This window comes from Coregonus lavaretus, assembly GCF_964263955.1.
Source record: "Coregonus lavaretus genome assembly, chromosome: 22".
NCBI classification, from domain to species: Eukaryota; Metazoa; Chordata; class Actinopteri; order Salmoniformes; family Salmonidae; genus Coregonus; species Coregonus lavaretus.
The window spans coordinates 41,220,951-41,239,002 of record NC_140009.1 but is presented as its reverse complement, the minus strand read 5'-3'; the positions used below and the strand labels follow the sequence as shown (position 1 = coordinate 41,239,002).

The 18,052-nt window shown below is 40.7% G+C and overlaps 1 protein-coding gene and 1 long non-coding RNA gene across 2 annotated transcripts in view; both read right to left on the bottom strand.

Moving 5' to 3' along the window:
- The window catches only part of LOC311149819, a 398,282-nt gene that overhangs the window by 288,979 nt on the left and 91,251 nt on the right, over nucleotides 1-18,052 (bottom strand). The window lies entirely within an intron of this gene.
- Nucleotides 1,151-16,281, bottom strand: LOC311149574 (uncharacterized protein). The gene is made up of 4 exons (XM_084186751.1): nucleotides 15,569-16,281; nucleotides 4,020-5,859; nucleotides 3,662-3,925; nucleotides 1,151-3,466 (listed from the first exon to the last, which is right to left on the bottom strand). Exons 1-4 carry the CDS (start codon nucleotides 15,637-15,639, stop codon nucleotides 2,666-2,668), a joined length of 2,976 nt encoding a protein of 991 aa, XP_084042877.1. The 5' UTR covers nucleotides 15,640-16,281; the 3' UTR covers nucleotides 1,151-2,665.

The following is an 18,052-nucleotide window of genomic DNA, read 5'->3' as shown; positions in this document are numbered from 1 at the left end:
TTATTAATTACAAGTCGGAAATGCGTAAGCTCAGAGTTAAAATGTACGTACATTATTTGCTTCCCATTGATGATTCTGATACTTTCCAAGTGGGAAACTCGGGTATCATCATAGTTAGATAAAGGACTCTAGATGGCTAAAACCCGTTTTGGCATAGACGTTGCCATTGAGGGCTTCCACCATTTTAAAGTAGTCAACTGGGTGGGACTTCCTATGGGTTAAGGAAGGATCACATGGTTCCATCAGGAGGGATCAGCCAATGAATTATACCCTTTGTTTGCAAACCATAGAGTTAGAGGACTCATCTTTGTATCTGTGCAATTATAGCGTCTGTGAAAGCATGGGCAGTTGAGGCAATCTCCATTTTTAAGTAGTAAATTTTCTTCTTCACGATTGGCTGATCCCTCCTGATGTCCCGTTTGAACATGACTCCAACCGTGTTACCAGGAGGGATCAGTCAATGAAGTTGGAAGTCCCACCCAGTTGACTACATTAAACTGGTGGAAGCCTTCAATGCCGCTGCACATGCTAATACAGCCTTTTGGCCACTAGAGGCCTCTATCATTCTCTATGTTGCCAACTCATAGAAGTAGTAAGAAGAAAATGGACTACTTCAAAATGGAGATTGCCTCAATGGTGCTGTGGTTTGGATACTACTTGTGTATAGTATAATAAACCCAGTTATGAAATAATATATACAGATGGTCTTCCACATAGTGTGTAATACACATAATGGGAGTTAATCATATTTTCCACAGTTGCTTCTGATTCTAATCATATGGTATTATTACACACATCTTGGTATGTGATTTTTTTTCATGTTATACCAATTTAATCCCAGCCTTATTGTTCCTTATTGATGCTGGCTTCACACAGCTTATTCACTGCAGTGGTAACTTCCTGTGCCCAAAATTAGAGGCAGTGAAAATGTATAATTTAGCCCTAAACTTGGGTGCATAATTTTCTTTTGTTTTAGCATTCTCTCTACACTATTTTGATAGTGCTTACAAATGCAATGTCATTACAAAAAGCCAAATACACTAATTTTACACTAAATTATAATTATCCACTTAATTATAATTCTCCACTTAAGTCCTATTGCACAAACAAATCTGATATATTCAACTAAATATGCATTTGCAATAACATTAATGTAAACATGTTTTTATTCAATACAAAACAAAGAGCAACAAAACAACCTTTTCTTATGAGCCTTTCAAAACAGTCCTCGAGAATATCTCAATTGCATACTCCTCGCATCCTCTCTCAATTTAATTTAATTTAACATATTTAGCAAGGATAGTCCACTCAGTAACAATTGCCACTGTTTTCCAGGGAGTCCTGGGTTCCACACAATCAATAAAAACATATACAGCATACCCATTGGCATACATACAAAAGCACATCTAAAATCACAGCATACACAGAAGCACACACATAATATGCGGTAGCCTACGTACAAAACAACGCTCACATTACAGCTATGTGTACTGCTCTCTTGAAGGTGGACATGCTAGCTAGCTGTCGTGTGGATAAGTCCAGCTTGTTCCAGAGCAATGGTCCAAAGAACATCAGACTGCCTTGAAAGGCAATGTTTTTCGCTAATGGTTGTGCCAGTAGGTGCAGGTCCCATCATAGGCTTTGACTGCTGCTCTGGTACGCCCCCGGAGGATGGGGGAGACTCCCACCTGAACAGGTCTGACGTATTCAGGCAGTTTGGGCTGTGTCGCCTTGAAAACAGTCACTAGGGTGTTGTAATGGATCCTGACCTTCAGTGGTTCGATTCCATCTTTTTGCAGAAGAACCTCTGTCTTTGTGTTCCCTCTGTGAATGCCCGGTCGATACGAGCAGCCCTGTTGATGATACGCTGTAGCTGGTTGAGACCGGTCTTATTGCACTGATGTAGGGTTGGAAGCCATACTGTGGCACAGTAGTCCAGGTGAGTTGTAATCATGGTGTGGTAAATTGTCAGGATGATGTCCTTGGTGATGAAGTCCCTTGTCTCCTTCTCAACACCTATCGGAGGAGAAGGTCAGAGGGGCGGGACCTCTGGCTTTTTCATCCAATGGGTTTTGGAGGAGATGAGAGAGGAGTATGCAATTGAAATATTCCCTTTGGAGTCCTGGATTACTCCTACAACACATGACTTATGAAATGTTTTGAGTTACAGTATTTTCATTTGTAGACAGAAAAACACTTATGCCTACTAACCAAATGTAAATATTACATTAGTCCATTCTAAAATAAAATACTCTTAAGGAAGCCAACAAGTATCTGTATGCAGTTTGAAGATAGCATTGTGATCCATCTTTGCAGAACAAATATAGAAACACTGTGCAAAAGCTGAAAAGGCAGAAATACAAACATTGGAAAATGCTAGTCTGTAAAATGTAAATATTTTCTAAAACATCTTAAGATGCTTAGTCAATGCATCAATATATTCTCTCAATACCCTTATCCACTAGGAAAAACAGGAAAGTTAGTTACATTTCATTGCCCGAATTATTGTATTTTGGAATTAAACATTCAATACTGAAAATAAGTGAATTTCCTGCAGGGAATAAAACTTAAATTACATAAATATGATTATTAAAACAAGAGTTCTACAAGGCTGAAGTTGTGAAATACACTGTGGAATTTGGAAAGTGATTCAGTCCTCTCCAACTCAGCCCACGTTCTTTCTAATCATCTCAAGAGCAGCTTCCTTCTCCTTCAAGAGATCTTTCAGTCGTTTGATTCTCTCATGACGCTTGATTTCTTCAGGGTCCATGGGTGCTGTAGAGCAGAGATAACTGGTTGGGATCTCTCCAGCTGTACTACTTCCCTGCTCACTCATAGTTGAAGGACATTGGATCTCCATAGATGCTGGCTCTTTATCTTTCGTTTGAGCCTTTGTGGACTTTCTCCCCTTTTGTTTAACCGACTTTGCAATTGCACTGTTATGGTTCCCTGAGGACTTGGTGTTTAGTGGTTTAGATGAACCAGGCTCCTCTTGTGAAGTGGATGATGAGCACATTGCTTTGACTTGTACTTGTGTTCCAGTCACCTCACATGGACACACAGTGCATCTTCTCCCTTTTCCCCTTCTTCTACTTCTAGAGTTTGGCTTTATGTTGCTTGCTGTACCACAGCAGGGCCCAGGAGCGCAATCCATAGCTTCAGTGTTTGTTTGTGGGTAGACAGATGGAACGGGTGAGTTGGAGCTTCGTTTTGAAATATGTACCAGATCGATATCTGGCAGAAGTTTGGAAGGGATCCCTGTTTCATCTGTGGTGGAAAATAAATCATTGACAGTCGGTTCCTCATGAACAAATATCTGTTCACCATCAGATAACATGTTCAGCTGAGGAGTTGGACTGGTAAGGGATTCTGGATTTTCTGAACTTTCAGATGCATTTTCAACTTTTTCTATTTTCTGTCTTTTAGCATCTTTTGGGCAACTATCATTGTTCCTTGTGGCAGAGACCTGTGAGAAAACAAGGTGTTTAATTTCAGAGTGGGAAATACAGTAATAGCATCTTGGAAAATGCTGTTCTAATGAATGGTAAAACAATGTGGACTTTCTGTCTCCAAACTCAACTTTGACAATCTAATAGGCAATATCAATATACAGTTCAAAATCCATTAGAAAGCTTTAGAAAAGTTGAAAATCATCAGTTACCTGTGTTTCATTGTGTACCCTCTTTTTTGTCACAAATATTGATCCCTGTAACAATTTGCGAATAGCCTCTATGGTATGTTTGTTTGTGGTACCAATCTGAGGAAACACCATAGGGTTAGCCTTGGGTTTAGAATCTATCCTCTTCAAACATATCTTCACATCAGATGTGATCCCAAACATCTGTTTCAGCAGGCGATCACAAGTTTCCAGGGATTCCTGGTCCAACATGGAAGCCCGCTGCTCAGGAATGGGATCTGATGAACTCTGAAATTGATCAAGATTAAAAGTTTACTTTATTAGTTTACCTTATTAGCTATCCTACTGATCATGTAGTAATCTGAGTAGTGGGTTGTCTTACGTTTTCTTTGTGTGTCTCCATTTCTGTTTGGAGAGCGATGCTTCCAGGAATGTTCTCTATTTCTTGAGTGGAGGCATTCTGCTGACTATTTCCAATGCCCTGGTCAGTGGCATCATCCTGGATGTTCCCAATTTCTTGGGTGAAGGCACTGGGCTGACTGCTTCCCATTTCCTGGCTGGTCGCACCACTCTGAATGTTCTCAATTCTGAGTTCAGTTGCACTGCCATGAAATCCTTCCATGTGCGGTCTTTTCCAAACCTGACCAGTGATGTTTTGCTGACGGGAGTTCAACTCTTGGCCTGTTGCAATACCTTGACAGCCTGCCATGTCTTGGGTAGTACCAACGTTCTGACACCTTTTTATTGACAGGCCAGATACTTTGTTCTGACTATCCACTACCTGGCCTTTCAAATTATCTTGACTACGTACCATTTCTTGTTCAGCTTCCAAGTCATCCAGCATATGAGCCATTTCTTTGTCTCCTTCACCTACTTTAGGCACCGCTTTGGGTGGAAGGTATGAGACAAATATTACATTGGAGTCTTTGTCCTCATCAACTTCAGACTGTCTGAAAAGTTGCCTGGTTACATCCCTTGTTGATATTGCCTGGCACGTGAGGTCATCCTGGGAATCATCGTCACAGAGGTCAATGATTTCATCTGGTATGACAATGTATTTTGGGTCTGGTCTGGTTTTATTTGACAATTGTGATCCAAATGAGGAGCACGAGGGTAGGGAGGGCGGTAAGCTGATTCTCTGATTGAATCCAACACTTTCCGTTGCCTGTGTGGAGGAGGTACCCATGCTCCTTCTGGCCTCCAAGGGTTTTGATGGTCGGTTACAAAGCTCAGGGGTTTTGTTGGCCACATAATACACCTTCCCATTGTACATCACTAAGGCATTGTCCTTCTCTTGTCCAATTTTTGTCTGACTCTCTTGGGAAGGTGAAGACTTTTTAGCTGTGTTTTCACACATTTTGGTGGCTTTTTCCATCTCTGCCAGAGTTTTCAGGATATCTGAGGTCATAGAAGAGGAATTCACAGGAACAAGGCATGGTGCAGGTAAGCCATCCGCCTCCTCAATCACCCACTTAATAGGAGTGACCGGTCTTTTGCCATCCTTGGCAGTAGTAGAACACTGTGTTGAGCCTGTTGAAGAGGATGTAGAAAGTGTTTGGCCAGATGACCTTGGAAGTCGGCTGAGTGAGGGGACTGACTTCGGAGATGCTGGTACAGAATTATGCTTCATGGTTTGGACAGGGGACACATAAAGAACCATTGGCGAATTTGAGGCACAGGTCGTTGATGAAGTAAATATCTGTCTCTTTATGGCTGGGGGGAGTGCGGATGCTGGGAGGGTTTTGACTTGTGCATTAGTGGGAATTTGAAGGTATTGACCATTTGGAAGCGCTGGGGATTTCACAGTGACTGGCAGCTTTTTCTTATTTATAAGTGTTAGGCCAACTGTCTTCCCACAGGTAAGCTCAGGTGATGTCAAGGCTCCTGCACTTTGGGCAACTTTTGTTGTTACTATAGGAGTCTGGATGCGCACTGAAGGATATATTCCTGTTAGATTGGCTGGATTTGGAGAGGTACTCATGTAAAATGGCCTTTTATTCACAAATTGTTCTTTAGCTGTGGGTGCCGAAATAGATATGTTACTCTTCGAAATTGATGGAGCGTTCGAGGTATGGTCTCGTTTAGGTTCAGCGATGTCCTTTATAGTGCCCATTGGTGATCGAACAAACTGTCCGTTGACCTTTTGAACAGGGATCAGTTTCATAACATTTCTTCCATCGGTTCCCACAGCTGGCATCGCTTGGTAAAAGACACCTGTCCCACTGAAAAGGAAAAATAAAATATATATAAACAACTCGCAGCGATACAATTCAGGTAATTCAAATCTTTAGACTGGTAAATCTTTCTCTTGAGAGTTTGACTATCTTTCCCTTAAGAAGGTTCGGCCTGTGTTCGATACGATACAGGAACAAAACAGGCCACCTCTTAATTGAGAACAAATCAATGCAGTTAGATTTGGTTGTATTCAATACAACAGTCGCTCACTCATACACTGACACATCACACCCTTTCCTTGAGAACCCTACTCCCTTCTTTAATATTTTTCTCTTTCTTTAGTCTGCCATTGTTTTTGTATAGATTTGTGTTTCTTGTGCTTCTTTGAAACCATCTAAAGTATCTTTGGGTCCTTGAAAAATGCTATATAAATTCCATGTATTTTTATTATTTATTAATAAAGCTCCAATCCACGTAGTGGCTCAGAGCCTTATTGTTTTTGTGTGATTCTCCTTGCATGGGGCCAATATCTCAAGCCCAGGTTGTCAAGTAAAACTGCCAATCCCCGAACTGAACGGCCCACAGGTGGCACTATAATAAGCACTTAAAGGTAGACTCAGCAAAAAGACATTGCCAGGAGCAGCACCGCAGATATTGAGACTTCACTCTCACACAGTCACACACAGTATCTGCGCAAGAGCAAAGGTTTGTTTCACACTTTTACAGCGTGGGAGCCACGGGACCAAAAGAGCAGAGAAGTTGAGCTCGCCCATCAACGCTCTTAGTTGTTTAGGAAATTGACCCACTATGCTGTTTACTTTCTGCATCTACGTCATATCGCTGAGTCTACCTTAAAATTAAAAAGCTCAGCCTGCCACGCCGTTTGACGGAGAGCTAAGAAATTCAGTATACGCAGTAATGACTGAAATTGTATTGGCACTCTTGATAAAGACGAGCAAAAATAAATAATACAAATACTGAGCTGTATTGTATGCGACATTTTTATATATATATTTTATACCGATACGATTGCTCAGAGAAGTAGTACAAAATAAAATAAAAGTTATTGGCACCCGTTTTCAAATGATTGGCTCCCCTTGTAAGGATAACGACACGGAGCCTTTTTCTAAAATGTTTTATGAGATTGGAGAACACATTGGAAGAGATCTTAGAACATTCCTCCATACAGAATATTTCCAGATCCTTGATATCCTGTGTATGCGCTTATGGACTGCCCTCTTCAATTCAAACCACAGGTTTTCAATGGGGTTCAAGTCCGGAGACTGAGATCGCCATTACAAAATGTTGATTTTGTGGTCAATTAACAATTTATTTGTGGAATTTGATATGCTTGGGGTTATTATCTTGCTGGAAGATCCACTTTCGGCCAAGTTTTAGCCTCCTAGCAGAGGCAATGAGGTTTTTGGCTAAAATGTCCTGGTCCTGGGGCCCTTGTTAAGGTCAACAGCATCATTAACCTTACCCAGGACCAGGACATTTTAGCCAAAAACCTCATTGCCTCTGCCAGGAGGCTAAAACTCCAAAGACCCTCCACAATATTTTACAGTTGGTATGGGGTTATTTTCTGCTTATCCCATTCTTCTTTCGATGCCAAACCCCCAACTGGGGTGCATGGCCAAAGAGCTATATTTTCACGTCCAATTCACTTAAATTCTGAACATAAGTTTACAAACTCTGTCGTTACGGAGTTTGTGAAAAGCTAAGAATTTCATCAAAAGATGACCTAAGAAAATGACAATTTTGAAAAAACAATATTACATGTCCCCACCCCAAACTAGTCTAAACTGCTAAACTTCTCTTTGACCAATCAACTTCGAACTGATTGTGGGGCTTAAGGACACTAAAAGGAAGGTCTACTACGAAACACGTGTCGATATCGCCAAAAACATGGAAACAGGAAGCAATTCAGTTGTGAACCTAAAAACTGTTAGCATTTATGCTAAGATTTGGGGCCAATATCTCAAGCCCAGGTTGACAAAAAGTGATAAGAAATGCAATATATGCAGAACACACAAGATGTAGTTATGAGTCGTCACTATCTGGGCAAGTGGCAAAGTCATAAACCCTGCCTATTTCGTCAATTGATCTTCTTAAAATATCATTTTAAACCTAATCCTAACCTTATGCCTAACCCGAAACTTAAATGGAAGACCAAAAAGCAAAGGTTTTTTTTTGTTGACGATATCGCAAATTTTGACTTTGCCACTCGCCCATCTAGTGGGATCTTTAATTATGGGGCCAAACTTCGAACTGAATGGCCCATAGGCGGCACTATAATAAGCTCAGCCCTGCCACTCTTTTGATGTAGCGCTACTAGGGTATATAAAGCCCTGTTCACACTGCAGGCCTTAATGCTCAAATAAGTTTTGTTTTTCAAATCCGTTTTGGAATACTGACTGTCCAAACAGCAAGTTACAAGTGACCAAATTGGATTTCACTATAGTCATTTGCTGACACGGCTACGCTAGTTGTCATGGTAATGGTGAGTGTGTGTGCAGTGGCGTAGGCTAATTGGTGGTGGTGCTCATGCCTCCTATCACACAGAAGTTGTTGTGTAGCAAGCTAAATCGTAGTGTAAGAACACTTTTAAACAGGGGCGGATTGGCCATCTGGCAATTCTGGCAAATGCCGATGGGCTGGAACCTTTTTATATATATATATATATATATATATATATATATATAAAGTATCAGTCAAAAGTTTGGACACACCTACTCATTCAAGAGTTTTTCTTTATTTTTACTATTTTCTACAATGTAGAATAATAGTGAAGACATCAAACTATGAAATAACACATATGGAATTATGTAGTAACCAAAAAAGTGTTAAACAAATATATTTTATATTTGAGATTCTTCAAAGTAGCCACCCTTTGCCTTGATGACAGCTTTGCACACTCTTGGCATTCTCTCAACCAGCTTCAGCTGGAATTCTTTTCCAAGTCTTGAAGGAGTTCCCACATATGCTGAGCACTTGTTGGCTGCTTTTCCTTCACTCTGTGGTCCAACTCATCCCAAAACATCTCAATTGGGTTGAGATCGGGTGATTGTGGAGGCCAGGCCATCTGATGCAGCACGCTATCACTCTCCTTCTTGGTAAAATAGCCCTTACACAGCCTGGAGGTGTGTTGGGTCATTGTCCTGTTGAAAAACAAATGAGTCCCACTAATTGCAAACCAGATGGGATGACGTATCGCTGCAGAATGCTGTGGTAGCCATGCTGGGTAAGTGTGCCTTCAATTCTAAATGAATCACCTACAGTGTCACCAGCAAAGCAACACCATCACACCTCCTCCTCCATGCTTCACGGTGGGAACCACACATGCCGAGATCATCCGTTCGCCAACTCTACGTCTCACAAAGACAGTGGTTGGAACCAAAAATCTCAAATTTGGACTCATCAGACCAAAGGACAGATTTCCACCGGTCTAATGTCCACTGCTCGTGTTTCTTGGCCCAAGCAAGTCTCTTCTTATTATTGGTGTCCTTTAGTAGTAGTTTCTTTGCAGCAATTCGACCATGAAGGCCTGATTCATGCTGTCTCCTCTGAACAGTTGATGTTGAGATGTGTCTGTTACTTGAACTCTGAAGCATTTATTTGGGCTGCAATGTCTGAGGCTGGTAACTCTAATGAACTTATCCTCTGCAGCAGAGGTAACTCTGGGTCTTCCTTTCCTGTGGCGGTCCTCATGAGAGCCAGTTTCATCATAGCGCTTGATGGTTTTTGCGACTGCACTTGAAGAAACTTTCAAAGTTCTTGACATTTTCCAGATTGACTGACCTTCATGTCTTAAAGTAATGATGGACTGTCATTTCTCTTTGCTTATTTGAGCTGTTCTTGCCATAATATGGACTTGGGCTTTTACCAAATAGGTCTATCTTCTGTATACCCCCCCTACCTTGTAATAACACAACTCATTGGCTCAAACGCATTAAGAAGGAAAGAAATTCCACAAATTAACTTTTAAGAAGGCACACCTGTTAATTGAAATGCATTCCAGGTGACTACCTCATGAAGATGGTTGAGAGAATGCCAAGAGTGTGCAAAGCTGTCATCAAAGCAAAGAGTGGCTACTTTGAAGAATCTCAAATATAAAATATATTTTGATTTGTTTAACAATTTTTTGGTTACTACATGATTCCATATATGTTATTTCATAGTTTTGATATCTTCACTATTATTCTACAATGTAGAAAATAGTAAAAAATTAAGAAAAACCCTTGAATGAGTAGGTATGTCCTAACTTTTGACTGGTACTGTATATATATAATTTTTTTACGGAAAAGGTGACATGGCCGGCGGCCCATGGGCCTGTTAAGATTTTTATTTAAAGATTTTTGCGCAATTTCCCTGTTATACTAATCTATAAGGGGCCTGTGTGATCAGTGGGCAACAGTCGTCCCTCTACCAAAATGGGCCGGCCCGGTTTTCTGATAGGCTGAGCTCACACAAATTCAAAGTCAAACGCAGCATCAGCCTAGAGACCTATTCCGACTGTTATTAGTTAGACAGCCAAGATCATGGATCGTAAAAAAACAAAACAAAAGGGTTACTATAAAAAGAGCACATTCTACATTGTTACCTCACTCAAAATGTCCTATTTTTGAGGGCGGCTAAAACCATGTTTTGGTCAAACAGTAAAGTGTATTATCCTCATGATTCCTCTAATGAAAGTTTGTTTCGCTGTGGCCTGCTGCTGTATAAGCGAGCAACTCTCCTCTCCCCCCCATGCATTGTTGAGAAAATGTTGTTCTGATCGTATAACATTTAAAAATGCAAAATTGCGGGAAAAATACAACTGTCAATATTCAGCTCAATAGCAGCTATTGTACAAGCAAGATATTTGATATGGCTTTGGGATATGGAGCGGCACACGCACCGGCCATTGCGAGGGCATAGGCCTATAGGTCTCATGGGTAGTAGCCTACAACTGTAGTTTTTTTTTGCGTGATATCGATGGAAGTGATTAACCAAAAAAGTCTTGCTTACACTTACCACGTTGGCGACCCACTTGAATCAAAATGCAACACTTCAAAAAGCATTTGGCTGTCTTCTACAAATTGTCCTCTAAACAGTGATGTACACATTATGTGTGGCTTTTGAGCTGTGTTAGTTTTAACAGGATGTGCAACCTCATCTCCCCTTTAAAGCAATTGATTTCAACATGATACATCGATGAGTTGACAAATAAAGTGTTGCGTTTCTCTTTCCGTTTTGGCGACCCCCAAATCAAAATGCATCACTCTAAAATGTAGCTCACCATCTTTTGCAGGTTGTTCTCTAACCAGTGATGGAAATAATCTCCAGTTTCCATGTGTTTAAAAAACAAAACTTGTGTTAGTAGTTTCAACCGCGCGTGCAACCTGATTCCCCCTAATCGATAGTGATCTATTGCCACTTGTCAAAACAACATGGTTTTTGGTGGGTGTGCAGTTTAAGGTGCTCGTTTAAAAAATATAAGTAATATGACTACTATTGGTGCACATGCATGTGTAGATAGTACAAATTATGTTTTCAATATATCAAACTGTTTCTGCATATTTTTTAATGATTTGGACAGCGACGACAACATCATTTTCAACTGAAGTTTTGGGAATATAAATGGAACTTTCAACATACAGTACCATACCAGTCAAAAGTTTGGACACACCTACTCATTCCAGGGTTTTTCTTTATTTTTTTTACTATTTTCTACATTGTTGAATAATAGTGAAGACATCAAAACTATGAAATAACACCTATGGAATCATGTAGTAACCAAAAAAGTGTTAAACAAATCAGATTTTTCGCCGTGGTGGCAACAATTAAGCAGCGGCACAACATAACATAAACACTGTAGTCATCTCCGTCGCATTTAAAAATGTATTAAGGCCTTTAAATCAGATACATGCATTTAAGACTTTTTAAGGACCCACGGACACCCTGAACTCAACTGTTTATCTTTTCCAGTGATGAAGACATGGATGTCTCATGGTATGGCGTGGTTTGCTAAATGTGTCAACATTGAGCACCTTTATCTCCTGAACGTTTTGGCATTCAGTTACAAAAAGTCACTTTCTGACCACTTCTTCCATGGGAAAACATGTATGGAATGTTATTTAAACCAAAAGGAATGATGTCAAAAAGGGTTCAAATGCATTTACCCTATAACATCATTGGTTTTAAACACACTGTATATTGAAAGTGTACATTGTTTGTTTTCAATCTTGCTATTTGTAAACAATGGAGTAATAAACATTGTATATATTGGGTTATGATAAAGACAGATAGTTGTGCTCAATTGTAGCTCATGAGGTTATTTTTCCAGAATCAAGGGCTAAATATCAATAATTGAAATGAACATTCAACAGCTTCCCAAATCCCAGACTGTAGCATTTGTGTCACAGCATTTGTATTCTATTTATTTTTATTGCAAAGGTTCTTTAAGAATAGCTAATCTCATTGTTAACATAATTTTAATAGGCTTAGTGCTATCCGGGTTCCTTGGCATTCAGGCCAAAGAGTTCAATCTTGGTTTCATCAGACCAGAGAATCTTGTTTCTCATGGTCTGAGAGTCCTTTAGGTGCCTTTTGGCAAACTCCAAGCGGGCTGTCATGTGCCTTTTACTGAGGAGCGGCTTCCGTCTGGCCACTCTACCATAAAGGCCTGATTGGTGGAGCGCTGCAGAGATGGTTGTCCTTCTGGAAGGTTCTCCCATCTCCACAGAGGAACTCTGGAGCTCTGTCAGAGTGACCATCTGGGTTTTGGTCACCTTCCTGACCAAGGCCCTTTTCCCCAGATTGCTCAGCTTGGCCGGGCGGCCAGCTCTAGGAAGAGTCTTGGTGGTTCCAAACTTCTTCCATTTAAGAATGATGGAGGCCACTGTGTTCTTGGGGACCTTCAATGCTGCAGAAATGTTTTGGTACCCTTTCCCAGATCTGTGCCTCGACACAATCCTGTCTCGGAGCTCTACAGACAATTCCTTCGACCTCATGGCTTGGTTTTTGCTCTGACATGCACTGTCAACTGTGGGACCTTATATAGACAGGTGTGTGCCTTTCCAAATCGTGTCCAATCAACTGAATATACCACAGGTGGACTCAAATGAAGTTGTAGAAACATCTCAAGGATGATCAATGGAAACAGGATGCACTGGAGCTCAATTTCGAGTCTCATAGCAAAGGGTCTGAATACTTATGTAAATAAGGTATCTGTTTTTATTTTTAATAAATTTGCCAAATTTTCGAAGAACCTGTGTTTTCGCTTTGTCATTATGGGGTATTGTGTGTAGATTGATGAGGAAAATGTTTTATTCAATCCATTTAAAAATAAGGCTGTAATGTAATAAAATGTGCAAAAAGTCAAGGGGTCTGAATACTTTCCAAATGCACTGTATTCAATCCCTCCCTATCCCAGTCTGCTGTCCCAAGAAAGCAAAGGTAACTGAACTAAATTACTATTATTCTGTCATCATGAAGTGCTTTGAGAGGCTAGTTAAGGATTAGATGACTTCCACCTTACCCGACACCCTAGACCCACTGCAATTCACATACCGCCTCAATAGATCCAAGGATGATGTAATCGCACTGCACACTGCCCTATCCCATCTGGACATGAGGAATACCTATGTAAGAATGCTGTTCATTGACTACAGCTCAGCCTTCAACACCATAGTACCCTCCAAGCTCATCATTAAGCTCGGGCCTTGGGTCTGGCCGGGCCCTGTGCAACTGGGTCCTGGACTTCCTGACAGGCCGACCCAGGTGGTGAAGGTAGGCATCAACACCTCTGCTACACTGATCCTCAACACACGGGCCCCACAAAGGTGCATGCTCAGCCCCCTCCTCTACTCCCTGTTTACCCACGCGGCCACGCACAACTCCAACTCAATCATCAGTGGTAGGCCTGATTACCAACAACGACGAGACAGCCTACAGGGAGGAGGTGAGGGCCCTGGCGGAGTGGTGCCAGGAAAATAACCTCTCCCTCAAAGTCAACAAAAACGAAGGAGCTGATCGTGGACTTCAGGAGACAGCAGAGGGAGCACACCCCCATCCACATCAACGGGGCCACAGTATCACGGCTTACATATCACTGACAATCTGAAAATGGTCCACCCACACAGACAGTGTGGTGAAGAAGGCGCAACAGCGCCTATTCAACCTCAGGAGGCTGAATAAATTTGGTTTGGCCCCTAAGACCCTCACAAACTTTTACAGATGCACCATTGAGAGCATTCTGTCGGTCTGTATCACCGCCTGGTACGGCAACTGCACCGTCCGCAAACGCAGGGCTCTCGAAAGGGTGGTGCGGTCAGCCCAAAACATCACCGGGAGCACACTGCCTGCCCTTCAGGACATCTACAGCACCGGTGTCATAGGAAGGCCAATAAGATCATCAAGGACCTCAGCCACCCAAGCCACGGCCTGTTCACCCTTCTGTCATCCAGAAGGCGAGGTCAGTACAGGTGTGTCAAAGCTGGGACCGAGAGACTGAAAAACAGCTTCTATCTCAAGGCCATTAGACTATTAAATAGCCATCACTAGCTGGCCTCCACCCAGCACCCTGCCCTGAACTTAGTCACCGTCAATAGCCGGCTACCACCCAGTTACTCATCCCTGCACCTTAGAGGCTGCTGCCCTATGTACATAGACATGGAACACTGGTCACTTTAATAATGTTTACATACTGTACTCTAGTCCATCCTATTCAACTACTGCTGTACATATACTATTCTATCCATTAATTATTTAGATATACTACATATTCTATCCACATACTGGCTATAATGTCTATACATCCCATTGCACACACACACACACCGGACTCCGACATTGCCGTCCTAATATTTCTAAATTCCATTATTTTACTTTTAGATGTGTGTATTGTTAGATATTACTGCACTGTTGGAGCTAGGAACACAAGCATTTCGCTACACCCGCAATAACATCTGCTAAACATGTGTATGCGACCAATAAAATGCGATTTGAACTGCAGTCCGCAATTCGGGGCGTTCCTGCATGTGGGCACTTCTGCATCTGCACGAACCCCCCCCCTCCCTTTGTAAATTATGTCTGAGTGTTAGAGTGTGCCCCTGGCTATCTGTAAATAAAAACAACATAGTGCCGTCTGGTTTGCTTAATATAAGGAATTTGAGGTTTATACTTTTACTTTTGATACTTAAGTATCAAAAGTAAATGTAATTGCTAAAATATACTTAAGTATCAAAAGTAAATGTAATTGCTAAAATATACTTAAGTATATTTAAAACCAAATACTTTTACTCAAGTAGTATTTTACTGGGTGACTTTTACTTCGAGTCATTTTCTATTAACATAACTTTACTTTGACTCATGTATGAAAATGGGGTACTTTTTCAACACTTCCGGTCACCCCCGCGTTCCACTAACACAGCAGGCGGTAGGCTTGGGCGACACCATGTGCTAGCTACCTTGTTAGTGTGTTAGCTAGCTAGCTAGCGCACGGTGTCGCCCCCGCCTCCCGTGTGCTAGAAAAAACCGTGCCTGACAGGCGTGGGCGAAGGACACGGTCTACCGGTGTCTACGTCCAAAGGATTCCAGATAGCAAAGACTATTTTAATAGTTTAAATTGGAATGTAAGGACAAAGTCTAATCCTTTCTTCAATTAAATTGATGTCATCTATTCCAAAAGTTTAAGACCCCAGCCATCATTCCAATTCACATGTTTTTTTTTTATACACAGATTATTATCAGATTTTGTCCGTTTAATCTTACCTGAGACACGCGCCTTGAGAAGCCATTGTTTTACCTTGACTACTGTACGACACGATATTCAAGTTATTCATCGTTATCCAATGAGTTAGCTTGCCTTTCAGTGTGAAGCGCAGAAAAGCAGCGTGCACCCCTTGTTGCAATTTATATAAATCACATTCATGGCAAACCGAAATTACTGGTAACGTCGTTGGCTAGCTAGCTAATGTCTGGTGGTAACGTCGTTTGACGACAGCTGCGCCATCGGAAGTTAGCTAGCCTAGAGGTATCGTGCTGCTCAGAGTAACGTTAGCTACGTTGATTTGGCCCTGTATGACTGTCTAATAACCTGGTCAACTAACTCACCTAATTTATATCACTAGTAGGCACTACTTTCTACTGGAAAATAGTTTCACTTTCCAAACTCTCCGTTAGCTATCTTAAATCGATTTCCTTTTTTGTTGCGTTACACTTCCGCGAAACGTTACCATGGTGCACGTTCAAGAAATTGAATAATTCAAGTTTGTCAGTGGCTTCAGAATTCCGCTCAAGTTTGTGCCCAAGGCTCCTTGAGAACCGTATGTTTCAAACGGTATTTATTAATCAATACATCAATGTTTCAGTCTATTTATCTCATCTCCACCCAACTCTGCGCGCGAACAGAATAGATCAAAACATTAACAGCATTGACGATCTTGAATCCCCACTTGAGACGGCTCCTAAAATTTAACATCACTTCCGGGGACAATATACAATATCCGGTGTGATTTGTCTAGAAGGGATACAGCTTTTGTCCAAATTGACTTTTAGTAGCAGGTTTAGGAGAATTTACGCAGCAGGTTTCACAACCATAAATACTTTAAAACATGCTAGCAAGCACACCACATTTTCTTTAGGAAATGTACTTTTCTTTATTAGGTGTGCTTGCTGAAGGCAAAGCACAACTCTAGATTTCTTACATTTTAATATTATTATTAGGTGTGCTTGCTGAAGGCAATATATATATATTTTTTAAAATCCTGAGTGTTCTTATATCTCCTAGATATAGGACAGACACTAAAACACTTTATTCTTTATGATTAAATTTTTGACTATGTTTTGCCATTTATGAATGTGTTAGTCAATGTGTTTCAAGGACAAATTCAATATTTTACCAAAGGCTTAGACTTTTAGGGGTTAAAACAAGCTAGCTAGCACACCACATTATTTTCAGGAAATGTACTTTCCTAGTATTATTTGACTTCTTCCGCCCACTCTAGAGCTTAAACGATTTAAGCTATTACCAAGAAACTGCCCCAACTATAAGTATTCAGTGGTTGCTCTTCAAAATGGTCCTGCTCTTTGGCCAAAGCTACAAGTCTAACTTTAAAAAGTTCAGGCTATCCTAACTGAAAATTCATTAAAACCCTTATAAACTATAAACAATGTTAATTAGCATAACATTTCATGGATTCAATGCCAAACATACAAACACAGTGGTAGACATTTTAAATGCTACTGTTCTTTAACCATTTCAGCAACAACAACAAAATAACAATGTTAACATTTTCAAAAACGTGATAAATGATAACTATTTAAATTGGCTAAAATTAGCATATAATACCCACCAACAATACTTGTAACTGTGGAACCGTTCAAGCTAGACACCAAACCAACTTTCACATGTTCAGGCTATCCTATCAATCAATCAACCAATCAACTCAATCAATCAACCAACCAATATGTTCATCTATCTACCTTTTCAACTATAACCAGTTAAGATTACTATTGCAGTCACAACCACTACTAGAACTTATTTCAAAACTATAAATACTTTAAAACAAGCTAGCAAGCACACGCATTTTCTTCAGGGAATGTAATTTTCTAGTTATTTCAGTTATTTAATTGTTCCCCCTCTTTAGAAGCTTGCAGGACAGGGTTTTCATTGTTTGCAGGACGCAAACACAGGCTAGCTCTAGAAAGTGTGTTAGAGACAGGAAAGGGAGGACATGTATATTTATTTATAGGATAGATAATACGGATAGGATGACTCGATCAAGGCACTTATGCATTTCGGTGGCATTCATCCTGAGGCCTTTAGATTTTTCCAGGGCAAATTCCCCAGTTTAAAAAAAAGTATATATATATATATATACACTACTGGTCAAAAGTTTTAGAACACCTACTCATTCAAGGGTTTTTCTTTATTTTTACTATTTTCTACATTGTAGAATAATAGTGAAGACATCAAAACTATGAAATAACTCATTTAACATTTACGTCATTTAGAAGACGCTCTTATCCAGAGCGACTTACAGTAGTGAGTACATACATTTTCTCGTAATGGTCCCCTGTGGGAATCGAACCCAAAACCCTGGCATTGCAAGCGCCATGCTCTACCAACTGAGCCACACAGGACCACGTGTGGAATCATGTAGTAACCAAAAAAGTGTTAAACAAATCGAAGTAGCCACCCTATGCCTTGATGACAGCTTTGCACACTCTTGGCATTCTCTCAACCAGCTTCAT